Here is a 17,434-nt window from a genome sequence, read left to right as displayed (position 1 = left end):
TTTAAAGTATTTTTTAATTTGTTCTCCACAGTTTTTAGTTTTTTGTAATTTTCAGATTTAATTTTTTTAGAACATTTGAAAATATGAAAATTGTTTTTAATGTCTACAAAAAAAAGTAGGTCTTCTTTATTTAACAAAGCTAAAATGAACAGTTCATTCCTTATTTGTTAGCACTGGAAAAAATGTACCTCATAGTAGCTGTTTACACTTTTACTGTGTTTTGACTCATTATATCTGGATAATATTAGTTTAAAATTTTTAGCATATATGGCCATATAGGGGATGTTTTGGAGAAGCATAGCAGAAACATTGACTCTTTGTCCTAAGCATCTCTTCTTATCTAAATAAAATGATTAAACCACAAACACTTCAAAATTTGTTTTACACAAGTTGAGTTTGATAGTGAGATAGTATTGTGTGACCTGATTTGCACTCATTGATTTACTCTTAGGTCAGTGATGTGGTTGTAACTTTAAAAAATTAATTTTTATTCCTCTATTCTATTGACAGTATGCAGATAATGTTTAATTTTATACAGAAGAGTATTTAAATAGCTTTTATAAGTTATTTTTGTGATATTTAAAGTATGTTTCTTTGAAAGTGTTTTTTTTTTTTCTCACATTAGAGTCTCTGCTTTATATGTCAGTTATTTTTCTTTCTTGCATGTCATCCATTAAAGATTAGCTGTGGAAGGTTGGAGCATGGAGAGATTATGAATGACAGAACAACTCCTGTAGAATAATAATCAGTTTTTAGTATTTAATGCTGTTTGACTTTTGCAGACACATTTCTTATTAACCTTTGGTACAAAGATAAATCCAGGTTCCTGATATCTCATGGAGAAGATGAATTTGAGATCCTCTTCCAATTAAACTGAAATAAGGCCAATATTGGGTTTTAGCCAAAAGAACTCCTTAGTTCCTAAGTCTTATGTTTATAAATCTATCTATCCATCTATCTATCTTAGTTACATTTTACATATAATTCAGTGGGTACATAATTTGCTTAGCTTACTGTGTTGTTTCTGCAAACATTTAATCTGTTTTTTTCCTTTAAACATAAAATCTTTTCTTTATGCTTAAATTTACAGTGATATTTTATAAATAAAAAAACATTGTCAAGCCCTTTTTATTACAGAGAATGTTAACTTGTTTATATTCTGTTGCCCAAAGCATCAGAACATAGAATTCCTGAAACATAGGGCTTAAGTTTTCCTGTTCAGGCTAGCATGTAAATGTTAAATGTATAGATATGTAACTGACCATTATATCACCCTAACATGGAAATAATAAAAGTTGTTATGTAATAGAAAATGTTTATAGTGTTCTCTTCTAAAAAGAATTACTTGTTTCCTATACCATGTCTCAGATGATGTTGATGGCCTAATGATCAAGAACAGAACAAATCAGTCGTATATGTCAGGAGGATAGAAAATAACATAATATGTGCTTCTAAGAAATAACACACATTGGAATCTCATTTTTCAGTGTATATGATAGACATAAATAAAAGGTGATAACCCTTTAATCTTACACTTAAATGCCTTTATAGTAGTGAAGTATAACAGTGCATTAAATATATATCTATATATCTAAAGCTACACATTTTGTTTTGGAAGGAAAAAGGATTTCAAGAATATGACCATTTCAGATAAAAATAAAAAGGCCCATCTCTGGGAAATACAGTAGCTGGAAATACTGATAGGTAGAGAGGTTGATTATGTTATTATCTTTGGCTGCAGAATCCCAGGGTATGAATCAGGATTAATTACAGTGTGTGCCAGGTCAAACAATACTTGAGGGTAGATTATAGCTGATGTTATAACCTCCCTCCCTTGAAAAGTGTGTTTTTTCTGGAGAAAACAAAATAAGCATTGAGAAAACAGAGAAACTAGTATATAACAATAACCATCAATTGGCAATGTATTATTATACATAGCATACTATGGAATTTAGCATGATATTAAGCATTTTAGAGCATATCAAAAATAATTAGGGCATTAAAAATAAAAATAACAGAAAACTTTTCAGAAAATGATTTTTAAGTCTTTTCCTACATGTGTAATTAATTCTAAAAAGTTTAGGTAGCAGTTATATTTCACAGAATTTTCATATTGGCATCTATTAAAATTTATAGTAAGTACTCTGTGCAGAAAGTAATTTAAGTATTTCTTAAAACTATTTCAGAAGTGCATAAAATAATTGATATTAATTATACTTCAGGGAAAAGCTTATTTCACATTAAAAATTGTAGCTCTCATATGAGATACATGGTTGAATGTAAATAGCATATTTTTAGATAATGTTCTTATATAGTCTTTGAGTTATATGTACTAAATACTTGTGTGTAGTAATTGGGGATTTTGCAAAAAAGTTCTTGTTTTACAGGTTTTCTATTTAAAGATTTTGTATAATTTTCTAATAATCTTTAGCAGCTCCTGTACCATTGGTAAGTACAGTAGGTCCTTGATAACATTTTGTATAACACTGATGAGTTGCCATAGGAATTTAACTCTTGTTTATATCAGTTAGCCTATGGTAAATTGGTGTTCTTAATCATCATTTTGCTTAAAGCCACAGAACCTATCAACTACATTAAGTGAGGACTTATAAATATATAGCAACTTTACCAAAGAAAAATTTAAAGCATATACTAGGAGCTAAAATGCAAACTTTTAATGTAGTAGTCATACTTCTAGGAATTTTGCTAAGTAGTTTGACAAGTAGTTTGCTGAATACATACATAAAGATGTGTGTACCAAGATGTTCATTACAGTGTGGTTTACATAGTGGATAATTGGGACCAGTGTAAGATCTTATATTAGGAGCATCTTAGTTCAATCAAATATGACATGTCCAAATGAAAGAAATCCATGTAAAATATAAAATATTTTATATTTTTGAAGAATATAGGGCCATATTCTGTTTATTTTAAATATATGCAGAATGTTACATTGTAAAATATTTTTGTTTCTGCATTTGTATTACAATGAACCTAATTACTTTTTAATCAGAAAAGGTTATTTACCAAATAATCATATAAAATATTGAACATTCAAACCCAACTTTAGAAAATCATAATCATCTCTTTTTTAAAAGAAGTTCTGAAGTAAAAATGCAAATCCAGGACTGTAATACAAAACAGTGGAAGCACCAACTACGTGAAATAGGTTGGTTAATTTGCTGCTGGTCTGGGGCATTTACCATGTGTGTGTAAATTCCCATTCACCAACTTATATAAAGAAGGAGAAGTTACAATTTTTAAGTAAATTAAGAAACCTCAGGTAATGTTTGTGTTTCTGGAATTTATGTATTTGGTGGTTTCATAAAACTCATGTTTTCAAGGAATGCATTTAACATCATATAAAGTAGAAGTAGTAGCTATTCTGACAATGTGAAATTCTTTTATATACAGTAAAGACCTGTCTTTTAAAGCTCTTATCTACGTTATATTTGTTCTTAGGATTTTGGAACATGAATTATAATCAGTGATTATTTTATGTGTTTCACATTCAAATCCTAATGATTTCTTCTTTCCTCTCTATGTTCAGCCTTTCCTATTTACATAACTACCTTGAGGATGTTAACAAACAGATTCTTTTTCCCAGGAAATGTCTATCCTCCAAATTATGTTATTTAGAGAATCATGATCCAATGTTTGAACTAGAATGTTGTACAATATACTGTCTTCTACTGTATTTTAAAAGTAGTTTGAGAAGTGTACAATATGGGTTTGTCAATAGACTTGGGTTCTACTAAGAAAATATGTACTCTGTCTTGACTCAATAAACTCATACTTAGTATGGTTCAGCTTCTTCATATTTACTCTTGCCCATATTAGAAAACAATTAGCTTACTAAACAAATTTGAGTATTTGGTGATGGTGGTAGGGTGTGATTCTCTCTGAATCGCTTTTGAATTTGACTAAGTATTATAGGGTATTTGATAACCATGTTTAAAAATGGAGATATCCAAATATTATTGTAAACACCCAATGATTTGTTTTACCTACAATATAAGTATTTTACTTGGTTGGCTTACATAGTAGCTAATAATATTTGTTAATGTAATTTAACTGCTGTGAACCTTTACTGAACAAATATTGAAATTTATTCAAGTCAAAGAAAGAGAATCTCTAATGACTTTTGTTAAAGCTTCTATTTAATAGTTAAGGACAAAAGTTTGTATGACATACGAGATGCAATTAACAGTAGATTTTACATTTAATAAAAAGAAAGAAGCATGCGTATTTGCTTTATTCATTCCATCATAATTTGCAGTAGAGCTGTGGGTGTTTAATGAGCAAATTCCAACTAAAATGCTATATTGATTTTCTAGTGAACTTTGTAATAGTCATCCACCTTGGAAAAGCTCAGTGTTTACAATTAAGTTTTCTTTACTAAAAATGTTTGAGAGTTGCATATTGATCCTTTAAAAGTACTGAATTCTAGAAAGAATCATGTTTTTCATAATCAAATATTACATAAAATCTAATAGGAGTTAAAATTATCATTCAATAATACCTTAATTTTGGAAAAAGTTCTTAGCATTTATAAAATGTATAATCTGATTTTATGTGTGTGTCTTATGGCATTTTAAAATGTAACCTTAGAATACTCAGAGGATTATCTTCTTTATTAAATACATACATTATTTACATCTTTAGAGTTGATACAGCATTAGAGAGGGAAAAATAATGGTTTTTTTTATCATACAGGAATAAACCCTTGGTGCAAAGCATTTACCTGTAGGCATAGAGGTAACTAAAGTAATATGGCTAGCCTTACCCCTTCCATCAAATGTTATTGTGTATACAGTGGAGCATAGCTTGCATTAAATGTCACATTATAAAGATTTCATCAAACTCTACAAAAGTTATAGGAAGCCTATCAGCATTTGAGATTTAGTAATTAGTATTTTAACATTTCCATGTGCCAGAATATTTCAGGGTAATGTGATACATAAGGTCTGTCTGGACAAAGTCCAACCATTGTTAATATAATGAGAATGGTATGCGCGACGACATAACCTGGCAGCCAAGGAGAGTAGACTAGAATGCACGTGCGCGAACAATGACGACTTCACCATATTAGTCAGTGAGGGTGGTAGACTCTGTTGAGTGAGCGTGTGTACTGTGTGGCTGTTGCATTCAAAATGACTGAGTAGAACAATGAATCTGCATCAAATTTTGAGTTAAGCTTGAACATTCCTCCGTGGACTTTTCAGAAGGCCACAGCTATGGGCAACTGGTGATTGGCAGTTTCAGCACAACGTGCCCACTCATGCATCACGTCTCATGCAGAGTTTTTTTGGTGAAACATCAAATCACCCAGGTGACTCAATCCCCCTACAGCCCAGTTTGGCGCCCTGCAACTTCTAGCTTTTTTCAAAACTAAAATCACCTTTGAAAGACAAGAGATTTCAGACCATTGATGAGATTCAGGAAAATACAGCTGGGCAGCTGAAGGCAAGTGGGAGAACTGTGTGAGGTCCCGAGATGCCTACTTCGAAGGGGAGTGAGGTGTCATTGTCCTGTGTACAGTGTTTCTTGTATCTTGTATCTTCATTAATGAATGTCTCTATTTTCCATATTACATGGCTGGATACCTTCTGGACAGATCTTGTACATGTTAATCTGTACTTGGGTCACTATTTAGCATCATTTTGTCTATCCTATCTGATTTATAAATTAGAAGTGTTTTAAATGTAAAAATTTAAAAATGTCTTAGAGTATCATGATACTATTTATAAACTGTTATGTTATAACATGCAGTATGCTGTGTAGAATAGGTTCTGAGTGATTTTTCTTTGAGTCGCTGTTTATAATTTTTTGCATGCTGGGGGAAAAGGCTAAAAAGTGAGGAATTTTGAATAGTATTTTTATATACATAAACAATCCAAATTGATCAAAAACACATGTTTTGGTAAGTCTAGAAGTGAAGGCAAACTGCGAGTCTGTGGATTGAGAGCAGTGGGAGTAGTGATGGTATGGAACTAATGTTTGTTGAGGGTTCACTTTATTTGGCCCAGAGCTTTCTTTATTATCTCATTTAACTTTTTCCTCACAACCATAAATGGTGGTATTCTCTATTGTCTACAGCTGAATGGCAACTAAAATAATTTAATAAATACACTGTATACAAAAACAAGTTGCCTAAGTTTAATATGATAAACATTGAATCTGATTCAAAGTCCATATTCTCCCTAATACACCATGTTGCTTTTCCTAAGCTGTTATGAGTATCCTACCTGGAAGGAGATTGTATACAATTAGAAGTGGGAAATAAAGCTCATTATTTTGTACTACATTATGGACAGAAGTTTCCTTGAAAATAGTGTAATGAATTGATACGTGGTAACAGAATAATACTATAGCCACAGAAAACCAGAGAGCAGTAAATGATACTATGTTAAAAAAAAAAACCTATGAAAATTATGCTGAAAATTACTGGTTCTTCCAAAAGCTGGGTTCATAACAACAATCTCTTAACCTTCTCCAAATGGTCAAGTAAAATCATTTGATTTTATGCAAGGAGATATCCAGTTGTTTCAACATAATTTGTCATGTAGTTTGTTTATCCATTCATCTGTTGATAGAAATTTGAGTTATTCTAGTTATTATTATAAAGATGCTTTAAATATTTGTGTTTAATTCTTCGTATGGACACATGCTTTAATTTCTCTTGGATAAATACCTGTGAGTGAAATAGCTGAATCTTATGGTCATAGGTGTACGTTTAAGGTTTTGAAGAAACCAAAAAACTGCTTAATCTCTTCCCCATCTGTGAAAAGACTCTCTTACGCACCCTTATTTTCCTTCAAAGCCTTTACTACTATCTGTTATTTATATCTTTCTATCTGTGTAGCTGCCTACCTATCTGCCTGTCTATGTGCCTACTTAATTTTTGGCCTGTTTTTGTCTTCTCTCCTCTCTCTCTCCCCCCTCACCCCCTCCCTGTAATAGTTCTCTCCAGGATGAGAAGGATGTATAGACTTTGAATAGGTATTCATATTTTTTTTGTTTTTTTAATATATTTTATTGATTATGCTATTACAGTTGTCCCATTTTCCCCTCCACCCTGCATACCCTCACTACCCACATTCCCCCACTTTAGTTCATGTCCATGGGTCATACATATAAATTCTTTGGCTTCTACGTTTACTACACTATTCTTAACCCCCCCCGTCTATCTTCTACCTAACATTTATGCTACTTACTCTCTGTACCTTTCCCCCCTCTCTCCCGCTCCCACTCCCCTGCTGATAACCCTCCATGTGATCTCCATTTCTGTGGTTCTGTTCCTATTCTAGTTGTTTGCTTAGTTTGCTTTTGTTCTTGTTTTAGGTGTGGTTGTTAATAACTGTGAGTTTGCTGTCATTTTACTGTTCATATTTTTGATTGTCTTTTTCTTAGTTAAGTCTCTTTAACATTTCATGTAAGGGCTTGGCAATGATGAACTCCTTTAACTTGACCTTATCTGGGAAGCACTTTATCTGCCCTTCCATTCTAAATGAAAGCTTTGCTGGATAGAGTCATCTTGGATGTAGGTCCTTCCATTTCATGACTTGGAATAATTCTTTCCAGCCCCTTCTTGCCTGCAAGGTTTCTTTTGAGATATCAGCTGGGAGTCCTATGGGAACTCCTTTGTAGGTAACTATCTCCTTTTCTCTTGCTACTTTGAAGATTCTCTCCTTATCTTGGGTAATGTAATTATGATGTGCCTTGGTGTGTTCTTCCTTGGGTCCAACTTCTTTGGCACTCTCTGAGCTTCCTGGACTTCCTGGAAGTCTATTTCCTTCACCAGATTGGGGAAGTTCTCCATTATTTGTTCAAATAAGTTTTCAAATTTTTGCTGTTCCTCTTCTCCTTCTGGCACCTCTATAATTTGGATGTTGGAACGTTTAAAGATGTCCTGGAGGTTCCTAAACCTCTCCATTTTTTTGAATTCTTGTTTCTTCATTCTTTTTTGGTTGAATGTTTCTTTCTTCCTTCTGGTCCACACCATTGATATGAATCCCAGTTTCCTTCCCATCAGTATTGGTTCCCTGTACATTTTCATTTATTTCACTCAGCATAGCCTTCAGTTTTTCATCTGATTTGTGACCAAATTCAACCAATTCTGTGAGCATCCTGATTACCACCAGTGTTTTTGAACTGTGCTTCTGATAGGTTGGCTATCTCTTCGTCACTTAGTTGTATTTTTTCTGGAGCTTTGATCTGTTCTTTCATTTGGGTCATTTTTTTTTTTTTTTCTGTCTTGGCCCAGCTGTTATGTAGTAAGGGGCAGAGCCTTAGGCATTCACCAGGGCAGGGTAACTCACATTGCTGGGTTGTGACACTGTGTGTGGGGCACGGGTTTGAGAGGGAACAGTGGCACAGTGGCACTTGCTCTGCTTTCTGCCAGATTTTAGTCACTTCCCCTGCTACCCACAAGCAAAGTGGGCTCTTCTGGTGCTGATTCCCAGGTGGGTGGGTTTGTGTACATTGTAGGCCCCTGTGCGTCTCTCCTGTGAGGCTGGGAGTTTCTCCTGCTACCACCTCAACCCCCGCAGGTGTTTTTAATTAGAGGTTTGAGACTTTATTTCCCTGCACTGGAACCCTGGGTTGTGTGGTCTTCTCACTCTCCAGTTGTTCCTCCCAGTTTATCTGCACACGAATGTGGGAATGCGTGCGCCACAATCCACTGCCTCGCTGGGTCTGCCTGCCCCTGTCTCTCCAGCTGGTCTGGATGAATGTGTCTTTAAGTCCTTGGTTGTTGGACTTCCGTGCAGTTCCATTTTCTGCCAGTTCTGGTTGTTTTTGGTTTTTCAATTGTTGTCCATCTTTTGGTTGTGCGAGGAAGCACAGTGTCTCTAACTGTGCCTCCATCTTGGCAGGAGGTCTGGGTATTCATATTACTTGAAACTCAGTGGATGATTGCCACAGAATTTTAATAAATAATTTGATGGATGGATAAATGGATGAAAGAATATTTCTCTTCCCCTAGGCTCTGCATGTTGCAAGTGGTTTTGGCTTTTGCTTTTCCACTTCATGTTCCATTTTGTACTCTATCTTGCAAAAGACAATACAATTGGCCCTCTGTATCCACAGGTTTTGCATTTTCATTCTACTGACCACAGATCAAAAATATTCAAATAAAATAAATCCCCAGAAATTTCCAAAAAGCAAAATTTGAATTGGCTATACATTGAGCACTATGCCAAATCCATGCAAAGGAAGTAATGTGCAGGCATACGCTGCTGGGGGCTATGTGCAGATAAAGGTTATATGTAAACACTGTGCCATTTTGTATAAGGAACCTGAGCATTTGAGGATTTGGGGATCCGTAGGAGTCCTGGTACCTGTCCCAAACGGATACTGACAGATGACCGTAGTTGACTTATTCTCAGTGTTTCCTCTCTACTGTGTATAATTTAAATCAAAATAAATGTTTTGATAACTGTGTATTAATCTATAACAGATCTTTGCAGACCCAATATTTTATGAACTCAAAGAGCATTTAAACATCTTTTCTAAGTTTATTTTGTGGTTTGACAGCATAAATAACATTTGGTTCAAACAATCCAGGTGTTTACAGTGATATTTTAAAAATTATGTAAGATTTCAAGTAGAAATCATGCTTGAGAAATGGCAATTTCAGACAACATCGAAGATCCTCTGTAGCACTGCACGAATTAGATGATGCCATGTGTATGAGAATCTATATAAATGGTGCCCCTGGCGATGGTCAGGGTTAAAAGCATCATAGCTCTGCCCCTGCTTTGTCTTCCCTGATCCCTCCTCCTTTCCTCTCCTTCCACCATCCTTCTGAGGTAACTACCATCCTAACTTGGGTATTTATATCATTTCCATGCTTTAAAAAATTTTTTTTTGCTAATTGTGTCTGTCTATAAGTAATACATAGAGTTGTCTTACTTTGCAACTTTCTATTTTTGCCAAAATTTCACTTTTGAGATTTGTCCAGAGTTAATTCCCTTTAAATGCTGGATAGCACCCCATTTTGAATATAAAGGTATTTATTTACTCTTCCAGTTACAGTGCATTTGGGTCATTTCTAAGTTTTTGCTATTACATAATGCTTCGATGAGCATTTGTGTATGTGTTTTATTGTGCACATATGCAAGAACTTCTGTAGGCTACATACCAAAGAGCAAATTTGCCAGATTATAGGCTACACACATCTTCAATTGTAATAAACATTGTCAAATTCTTCTTGATAGTTGCAGAAATATATACACCTATCTGTATATGTGAGAGCGTCCTTTATTTCACAACCTTCAAACATTTGTTATTTGGCCTTTTAATTTTCATTGTATGGTTGTTAAATGGTATCTCGATTTTACAGTAGCTTTTAAAATAATGTTTTCTCAAGTGATTAATTGATACAAATTTAAGTGAATAAAATATTTGTGTTTTATTTTTGCTAAAAGTATGCATTTCTCCTTTATTGAATTAATTATGGATTATGTATTTGGTAGCTCTGGTTGAAGAGGTGTATTTTGCACAAAAGGAACGTGAAGAAGCTATTATGTCTCGACTACAATTAGCCAATGAGGAGAGAGATGAAGCAGTCGCACGAGCCAAGCACATGGAAAAGTCTCTAAAAGTGTATGTACACATTTAAAACTGTATATGAGACTAGAAGCATTTATAAAACGTATGCATGTATGTTGGTTACATATTCAGAACTGTTACTTATTCTTGTATGTTGCGATGGTACACTCCATATTCCCATTTCTAAAACTTTTGGCAGGCTATACTAGTTTGCATGTCAGGAATAAGTTACTGCTCTCCCCCAGCCCCACACACCCAGCCTTGCCAAAAAATACAAAAATGAAAGAAATTCACAACACTCCAGGTGCAGTTACTTTCTTCTTCATAGTTCTGTTGTCAACATCCCCACTCTGCTGTCCTTGGTAACCTCTCTCTTCTTCCCTCTTTGTTATTATCACTTTCTTGATTTATGTCACCTGTCTGGATTCTTTCACTGCTCTCAGCTTAACATGTTCATTCCTAGTCTTCACTACATTTTACTTCTTTAGCTGTGGCTTTTAAACTTCAGTGACACCTGAAATGTGATGGAGCCTGGGAATCTACATGTTTAACCAGCAACCCAAATGATTCTAATATAGGTAAATAATGGATCACAATTAGAAACAATGCCTTGGAAATAAGTACGTCACCAGTTTTAATGTGCATTCCAGTCACTTGGGGGATCTCGTTAAAATTCAGATTTTTATTCAATAGGTCTGGAGTGGAGCCTGATATTCTGCCTTTTTTCAAGCTCCCAGTTAGTGCAAATGATGCTATTCTAAATGGTCCGCTTTGGGTAAGAAAGCCCTGCTGCATCTAGAAACACGTTACTTGTAAGATAAATAAAGTGTAGTAATACAGTATTTCATGATCCATCAATGTACTTATTGTGTGTTCTCTCTCGTCAACATTGTGCTGGGCTCTGAGAGGTCAAGTAAAGTCCTAATTAAAACACGGCTTCTTAGGGAGACAGCAGGTTATTAAGTAGTTAACATTATGGTATTCAAGTTGTGATTAGAAATGTGATTTGTTTTTTGCTTAAATGAATGACAATTTTTCAGAAGACTGATGTAGACTTATTATAAAAGCAGTAAGCCCATTAAAAGATGCAAATAAAGGAACAAAATATTCTACCTAAATTCTACATTACTGTCTCCCAAATAACTATCTTAATAGGGAAATATTCCAAACATTTCTCTTTGCTTGTATACTTAAACACTATTATCTGGTAGGATGGATAGTTGGTGGTAGAATGGATGCATAATTTGGTAAAAATCAAATCATTCTCTACATGTTGTTTTATTTGAGAGACATTGTAGTGTTAGAGGTTAAGGGCACAGATTCCAAATCCGGATATCTGTCTTTGAATCTTGGCTCGGTTGCTTCCTAACTGTACAGCCATGGACAGATTACTCAGTCTCTAGGACTCAGTTTTTTGGTCTACAGAATGGATGAATAGAGCCTGCTTTATAGAGGTTGTTAAGAGGACTAAATGATTAAATATTGAAAAGTACCTGGCTCGTAGCAAGTGCTATCAATGTATAAGAATTTAGGAGTGGTAATTAATTGAAGTGAAACTGAAGAAATTTTTGAACTTCATGCAATGTTTTCTTTCAGTAAAATATATTAATTCCCTAAAGGGCCATCTACATTTAAGAACAGAGACTGAAAAACATTAAGGTGTTGAAATTGTCAGCTTTTTTTCAACTTTTGGAACATGCAGTATTTCAACTAAATAGTATTTGACTCAGTTATGAAATAAATAAGCAATTTTAAACTTCTGTTTTTTTATAATTTCTACTTCTAAAATACTTGTAAAAGTTGTGTTAGATTTTATACCTAAGTACCCCTTGTTTTTTAATTTTAATCTTTAAAAGGATTGAATAATGAACACAGGCACTTTTATCATAAATGGCATTTTTATGCCTGAGTTTTTTATTGTGAGGAATTCCTGGGTAACAGAATTTCATTTTCAAGCAGTTTTTTGAGCAAGGCTCATATTCTTTGATTTAACATGCTCCAAACTGGCTGTGTGTTATTTATATATTCTAATTGGTTATGAATAAAATTCTTGGGTTAAGTATTTTTCATTTAAATATTGTAAATATCTTACTCTTTTTTCTTTTTTTAAATATATTTTGTTTATTTTGCTATTACCGTTGTCACGTTTCCCCCTCTTTATTCCCCACCACCCTGCACTCCCCCTCCCACCCTCATTGCTCCCCTTTAGTTCATGTCCATTGGTTATATGTATAAGTTCTTTGGCTTCTACATCTCCTACACTATTCCTTAACCTCCCCCTGTCTGTCTTCTACCTACCATTTATGCTACTTATTCTCTGTACCTTTTTCATCTCTCTCCCCCTCCCACTCCCCTGCTGATAACCCTCCATGTGATCTCCATTTCTGTGATTCTCTTCCTGTTCTAGTTGTTTGCTTAGTTTGTTTTTGTTTTGTTTTGTTTTGTTTTGTTTTGTGTGGTTGTTAATAACTGAGTTTGTTGTCACTTTACTGTTCATATTTTTGATCTTCTTTTGCGTAGATAAGTCCCTTTAACATTTCATATAATAAGGGCTTGGTGGTGATGAACTCCTTTAACTTGACCTTATCTGGGAAGCACTTTATCTGCCCTTCCATTCTAAATGATAGCTTTGCTGGATAGAGTCATCTTGGATGTAGGTCCTTGCTTTTCATGACTTCAAATACTTCTTTCCAGCCCCTTCTTGCCTGTAAGGTTTCTTTTGAGAAATCAGCTGGGAGTCCTATGGGAAGTCCTTTGTAGGTAACTGTCTCCTTTTCTCTTGCTACTTTGAAGGTTTTCTCCTTATCTTTAATCTTGGGTAATGTAATTATGCTGGGCCTTGGTGTGTTCCTCCTTGGGTCCAACATCTTTGGCACTCTCTGAGCTTCCTGGACTTCCTGGAAGTCTATTTCCTTCACCAGATTGGGGAAGTTCTCCTTCATTATTTGTTCAAATAAGTTTTCAAATTTTTGCTGTTCCTCTTCTCCTTCTGGCAACCCTATGATTCGGATGTTGGAACCTGGAGGTTCCTAAGCCTCTCCTAATTTTTTTGGATTCTTGTTTCTTCATTCTTTTCTGGTTGAATGTTTCTTTCTTCCTTCTGGTCCACACCATTGATTTGAGTCCCAGTTTCCTTTCCATCACTGTTGGTTCCCTGTACATTTTCCTTTATTTTACTCAGCATAGCCTTCATTTTTTCATCTAATTTGTGACCAAATTCAACCAATTCTGTGAGCATCCTGATTACCACCAGTGTTTTGAACTGTGCATCTAATAGGTTGACTATCTTTTTGTCACTTAGTTGTATTTTTTCTGGAGCTTTGATCTGTTATTTCATTTGGGCCAATTTTTTTTTTTTTTTTTTTTTTTTTTTTTTTTTTTTGTCTTGGCCCAGCTGTTACGTAGTAAGGGGCAGAGCCTTAGGTGTTCACCAGGGCGGGGTAACTCACGTAGCTGTGTGGTGATTCTGTATGTGGGGGAGGGCTCTAAGAGGGAACAGAGCTGCTTGCTCTGCTCTTGGCTGGCTATCAGTCACTTCCCCGGCTACCCACAAGCAAATTGGACCCTTCTAGTGCTGGTTCCCAGGTGTGTGGGTTTGTGTACGTTCTGGGACCCTATTGTTCTTTCTAACAAACTCTCCTGTGAGGCTGAGAGTTTCTCTTGCTGCTGCCTCAACCCCCACAGGTGTTTTCAATCAGAGGCTTGAGGCTTTATTTCCCCTCGCTGGAGCCCTGGGTTGTGTGGTCTGTCTCCCCTCCTGTCCCGGTTGTTCCCCCTGGTTTATCTGCACATGAATGTGGGACCTCCTGGTCCACAGTCCACCGCCTCACCCAGTCCACCAACTGCCACCTTGCTGCGAGTCCTCTCTGCTTACCTGCCAGTCTCTGCCCCTCCTGACCTCCAGGTCTGGATGATTGTTTCTTGTTTAACTCCTTGGTTGTCAGACTTCCATACAGTTTGATTTTCTGTCGGTTCTGGTTGCTTTTTGTTTTTAAATTTGTTGTTGTCCTTCTCTTGGTTGTGCGAGGAGGCACCGTAAAAATCTTACTTTTTTTTCTTACATTGAGAGTGGCTGAAAAGAAGTCTGTGACCAATCAAATATCTTTTTCTCCCTGGAGGATGGTTTGTTTTTTCTCCCTGGATACCTACCCGAAGGAGTCTGTCTTTATTCTTGAAGTAGAAAACTTAATCAGGATGTTTGTGTTGACTATTCTGTAATAATATTTTTGGAACCACAACATACCTCTTTGAGAACTATTTGGGTTTTTTGTTTATTTCATGAAAATGTTAGATTTGTGGGTTTTCTAATCTGTTTATTTAGGTTTTCTATTTTAGAGAATCTAATTATTCTCATATTGGGGCATCCTTTTGATTTTTGAGCACTTTCTTACTTTCTGTCACTTCAGGATGCTCCAGGGTCATGTTTTATAGGGATGTATAGAGATGTACTTCCCTCCACCCCCACCCCTGGAGTCAGACATTGCTCTAAGGAACCCTGATTCCCTTTATTGGAAAATGGTATTAGAAACCAAGATCTGGATGCCAGTTGTGCTCATTGTTGCTGGGTGTGACTACTTGTAAATCCAATAAGAAGAAAGAGCCAGGAAATATATGTATGTATACTAATTGATGTATATACACATAAGTGTAATTTTGTGTCTCTCCATCTGTATCTTTATTAATCTAATCCTAAATTCACACTAATGTCTCTGATTCTAATACAGTTCATTGTAGCTTTCCCCTTTTTTCTTATGTGTAAGTTCCTCTTCAACAGTAAGAAACCTGACTCCCACGCTGCACCATCCATTTACTTACAAATGTACAAATTAAAGTAGATTGACCAAGGGGGTAAAAAAATTACAGTAGAAGGATAGGCTCAATTTATATATATCAATTAAAGAGAGAGAACAAACAAAACTGATTGACCACTTTAACGGGGGTTCTGAGAAAGAAGTATTGAATATGTGCGCAGATGGCTGTGCCACTGTCAGGATAGGGGATTACGGAGGATATAGTTTTAAGAATGGATTAATAAATTTCGTTTTGGATATGCTTAGTTTGAGTTGCCTGTGTAGGTCTGAAATAGACAAGTCCTATAAAGTGTAATTGATTGACTCTTTGGACAAGTAGTCAACCAGTTGGAGATTTTTCCACATAGAAAGCATGAGTATTACCTATACCTCAAGGAGTTGTGATATTGCATAAAAAATTGATTTGTTACCTGTTTTTGGATGAATTTGATTTTTGAAAAGCAATACAATCTATTTAGAAGCAAATTTCATGAATAAAATTGGCAATCTAGGTGACATGATTTATAGTCATAAATTACATGTAAAATACAGTACTGTGTGGCAGTCGATAAATTGAATGTAACAGCACTTGGCAATCCCCAAAGAAGGGTTCTAAAGTTGTAATGGAAGTGTTACTGAAACAAGAAAAAAGCTGTCTACTTTGAAAAGTATGTTGAAAAACATGGCTGCAGCAGGTGTTTTTGTAGCTATAAAGAAATTCTAAAGGGTATATGGAAAGGCACAGGTACTAGACTGGCCAAAAAAGTTCTATAATAAGAGTAAAATTGGAGGAGTGACATTTTTCAATTGAAAGACTTACTATAAAGACTTAGTAGTTGAGACTGTGCTATTCACAAAGGGATAGACACACAGATGAATGGAACAGACTAGAAAGTCCAGAAATTAACCCACACAAATACAGTCAACTGATTTTTGATAGAGGTGGAAAGGAAGTTTAATGAAGAAATGATAGCCTTTTCAACAAATGGTGCTGAAATAAATGAAAGTTTATATGTAAAAAACAAAACCGAAAATCCAGCACAAGTACCACATGCCTTGCACAAAAATTGACTCAAAATAAATCACAGACCTAAATGTAGAGCATAACATTTATAACTTCTAGAAGAAAACACTGGAGAAAAAATCTGTGTGACCTTACATATGGCAATCAGTGAATTTTAGATTCGATACCAAAAGTACAATCCATGATTTAAAAAAATTAATACATTAAATTTTGTCAAAATGTAAAACTTGTGTTCTGGTAAACACACTGTTAAAAGAGTAAAGAAAACAGATTATAAGAAAATATTTGTCATATCTAATAAAGGACTTACATCTAGAATACAAGGTGGGGCAAAAGTCTAAAGTTGTTCATATGGAAAATAATAGCAGTAATTGCAAATAATAATTTATACAAGAATAAGTTTACGTAATAATAATAATACAAGAATAAACTGTGTGTTTCCTGTACTTACAACTGTGCACCTACTTGCCCACCCCTGTATATACTGTGTGTCAGGTTCAGTTCCGCTTGCTCAGAGCACAGCATTACAGTACCAGATTAGGAAGAAGGTGGACATTAAGTAAAAGATGACCTAAATACTTATATTAACTAATATGAAATATTACTGGTACTTAGGAACAGCTTATAGTCATCTCTCAGTGAATTATAATCTAGGAGCACATGTGGTGGGATCAGGAAAGACCATAAATAAGAAGGAAGAAAAACAACAACAAAGGCCAATGTCAGCATAGTTTTTGACGGCACTGTGCAGGTTTCTTTCTACTCAGCTGAAGTCTCTAGGTTCGGAACGTTCCATAGTTCACTTAAACTAAATCCTTGTTAACATAGAACCAGTTTGTAACTGAGCTTTGCTGACGGAAATCACATTTGGAGGCATTGAGTGTAGGTTGAAGTTACATATAAAATATATTCACATCTCTTTTTGTTTTAATGCACTGTTTATAATTCCTACAATCTTCAAATTCCTTGTCTTCTTCTTTCTCTTCTCTTTACCATCTTCCAATCTACTTTCTGATCTACTTTGCATCTTTATATTTAATGTCTGTTTTGTTTTGTTAGTCTGCCA

General features: G+C 35.0%; 1 protein-coding gene across 3 annotated transcripts in view; it reads left to right on the top strand.

The window, feature by feature from the left end:
* MIPOL1 (mirror-image polydactyly 1) overlaps nt 1–17,434 on the top strand; it is a 288,774-nt gene that overhangs the window by 72,827 nt on the left and 198,513 nt on the right. For all 3 annotated transcript variants that reach the window (XM_024551295.4, XM_024551296.4, XM_053927699.2), the window contains one exon: nt 10,479–10,608. In XM_024551295.4, the coding sequence (XP_024407063.2) occupies nt 10,479–10,608 (130 nt within the window). The remainder of the gene's footprint in view (nt 1–10,478; nt 10,609–17,434) is intronic.

This window comes from Desmodus rotundus, chromosome 7 (assembly GCF_022682495.2).
Source record: "Desmodus rotundus isolate HL8 chromosome 7, HLdesRot8A.1, whole genome shotgun sequence".
NCBI lineage: Eukaryota > Metazoa > Chordata > Mammalia > Chiroptera > Phyllostomidae > Desmodus > Desmodus rotundus.
This window is presented reverse-complemented; position numbering and strand designations above follow the sequence as displayed.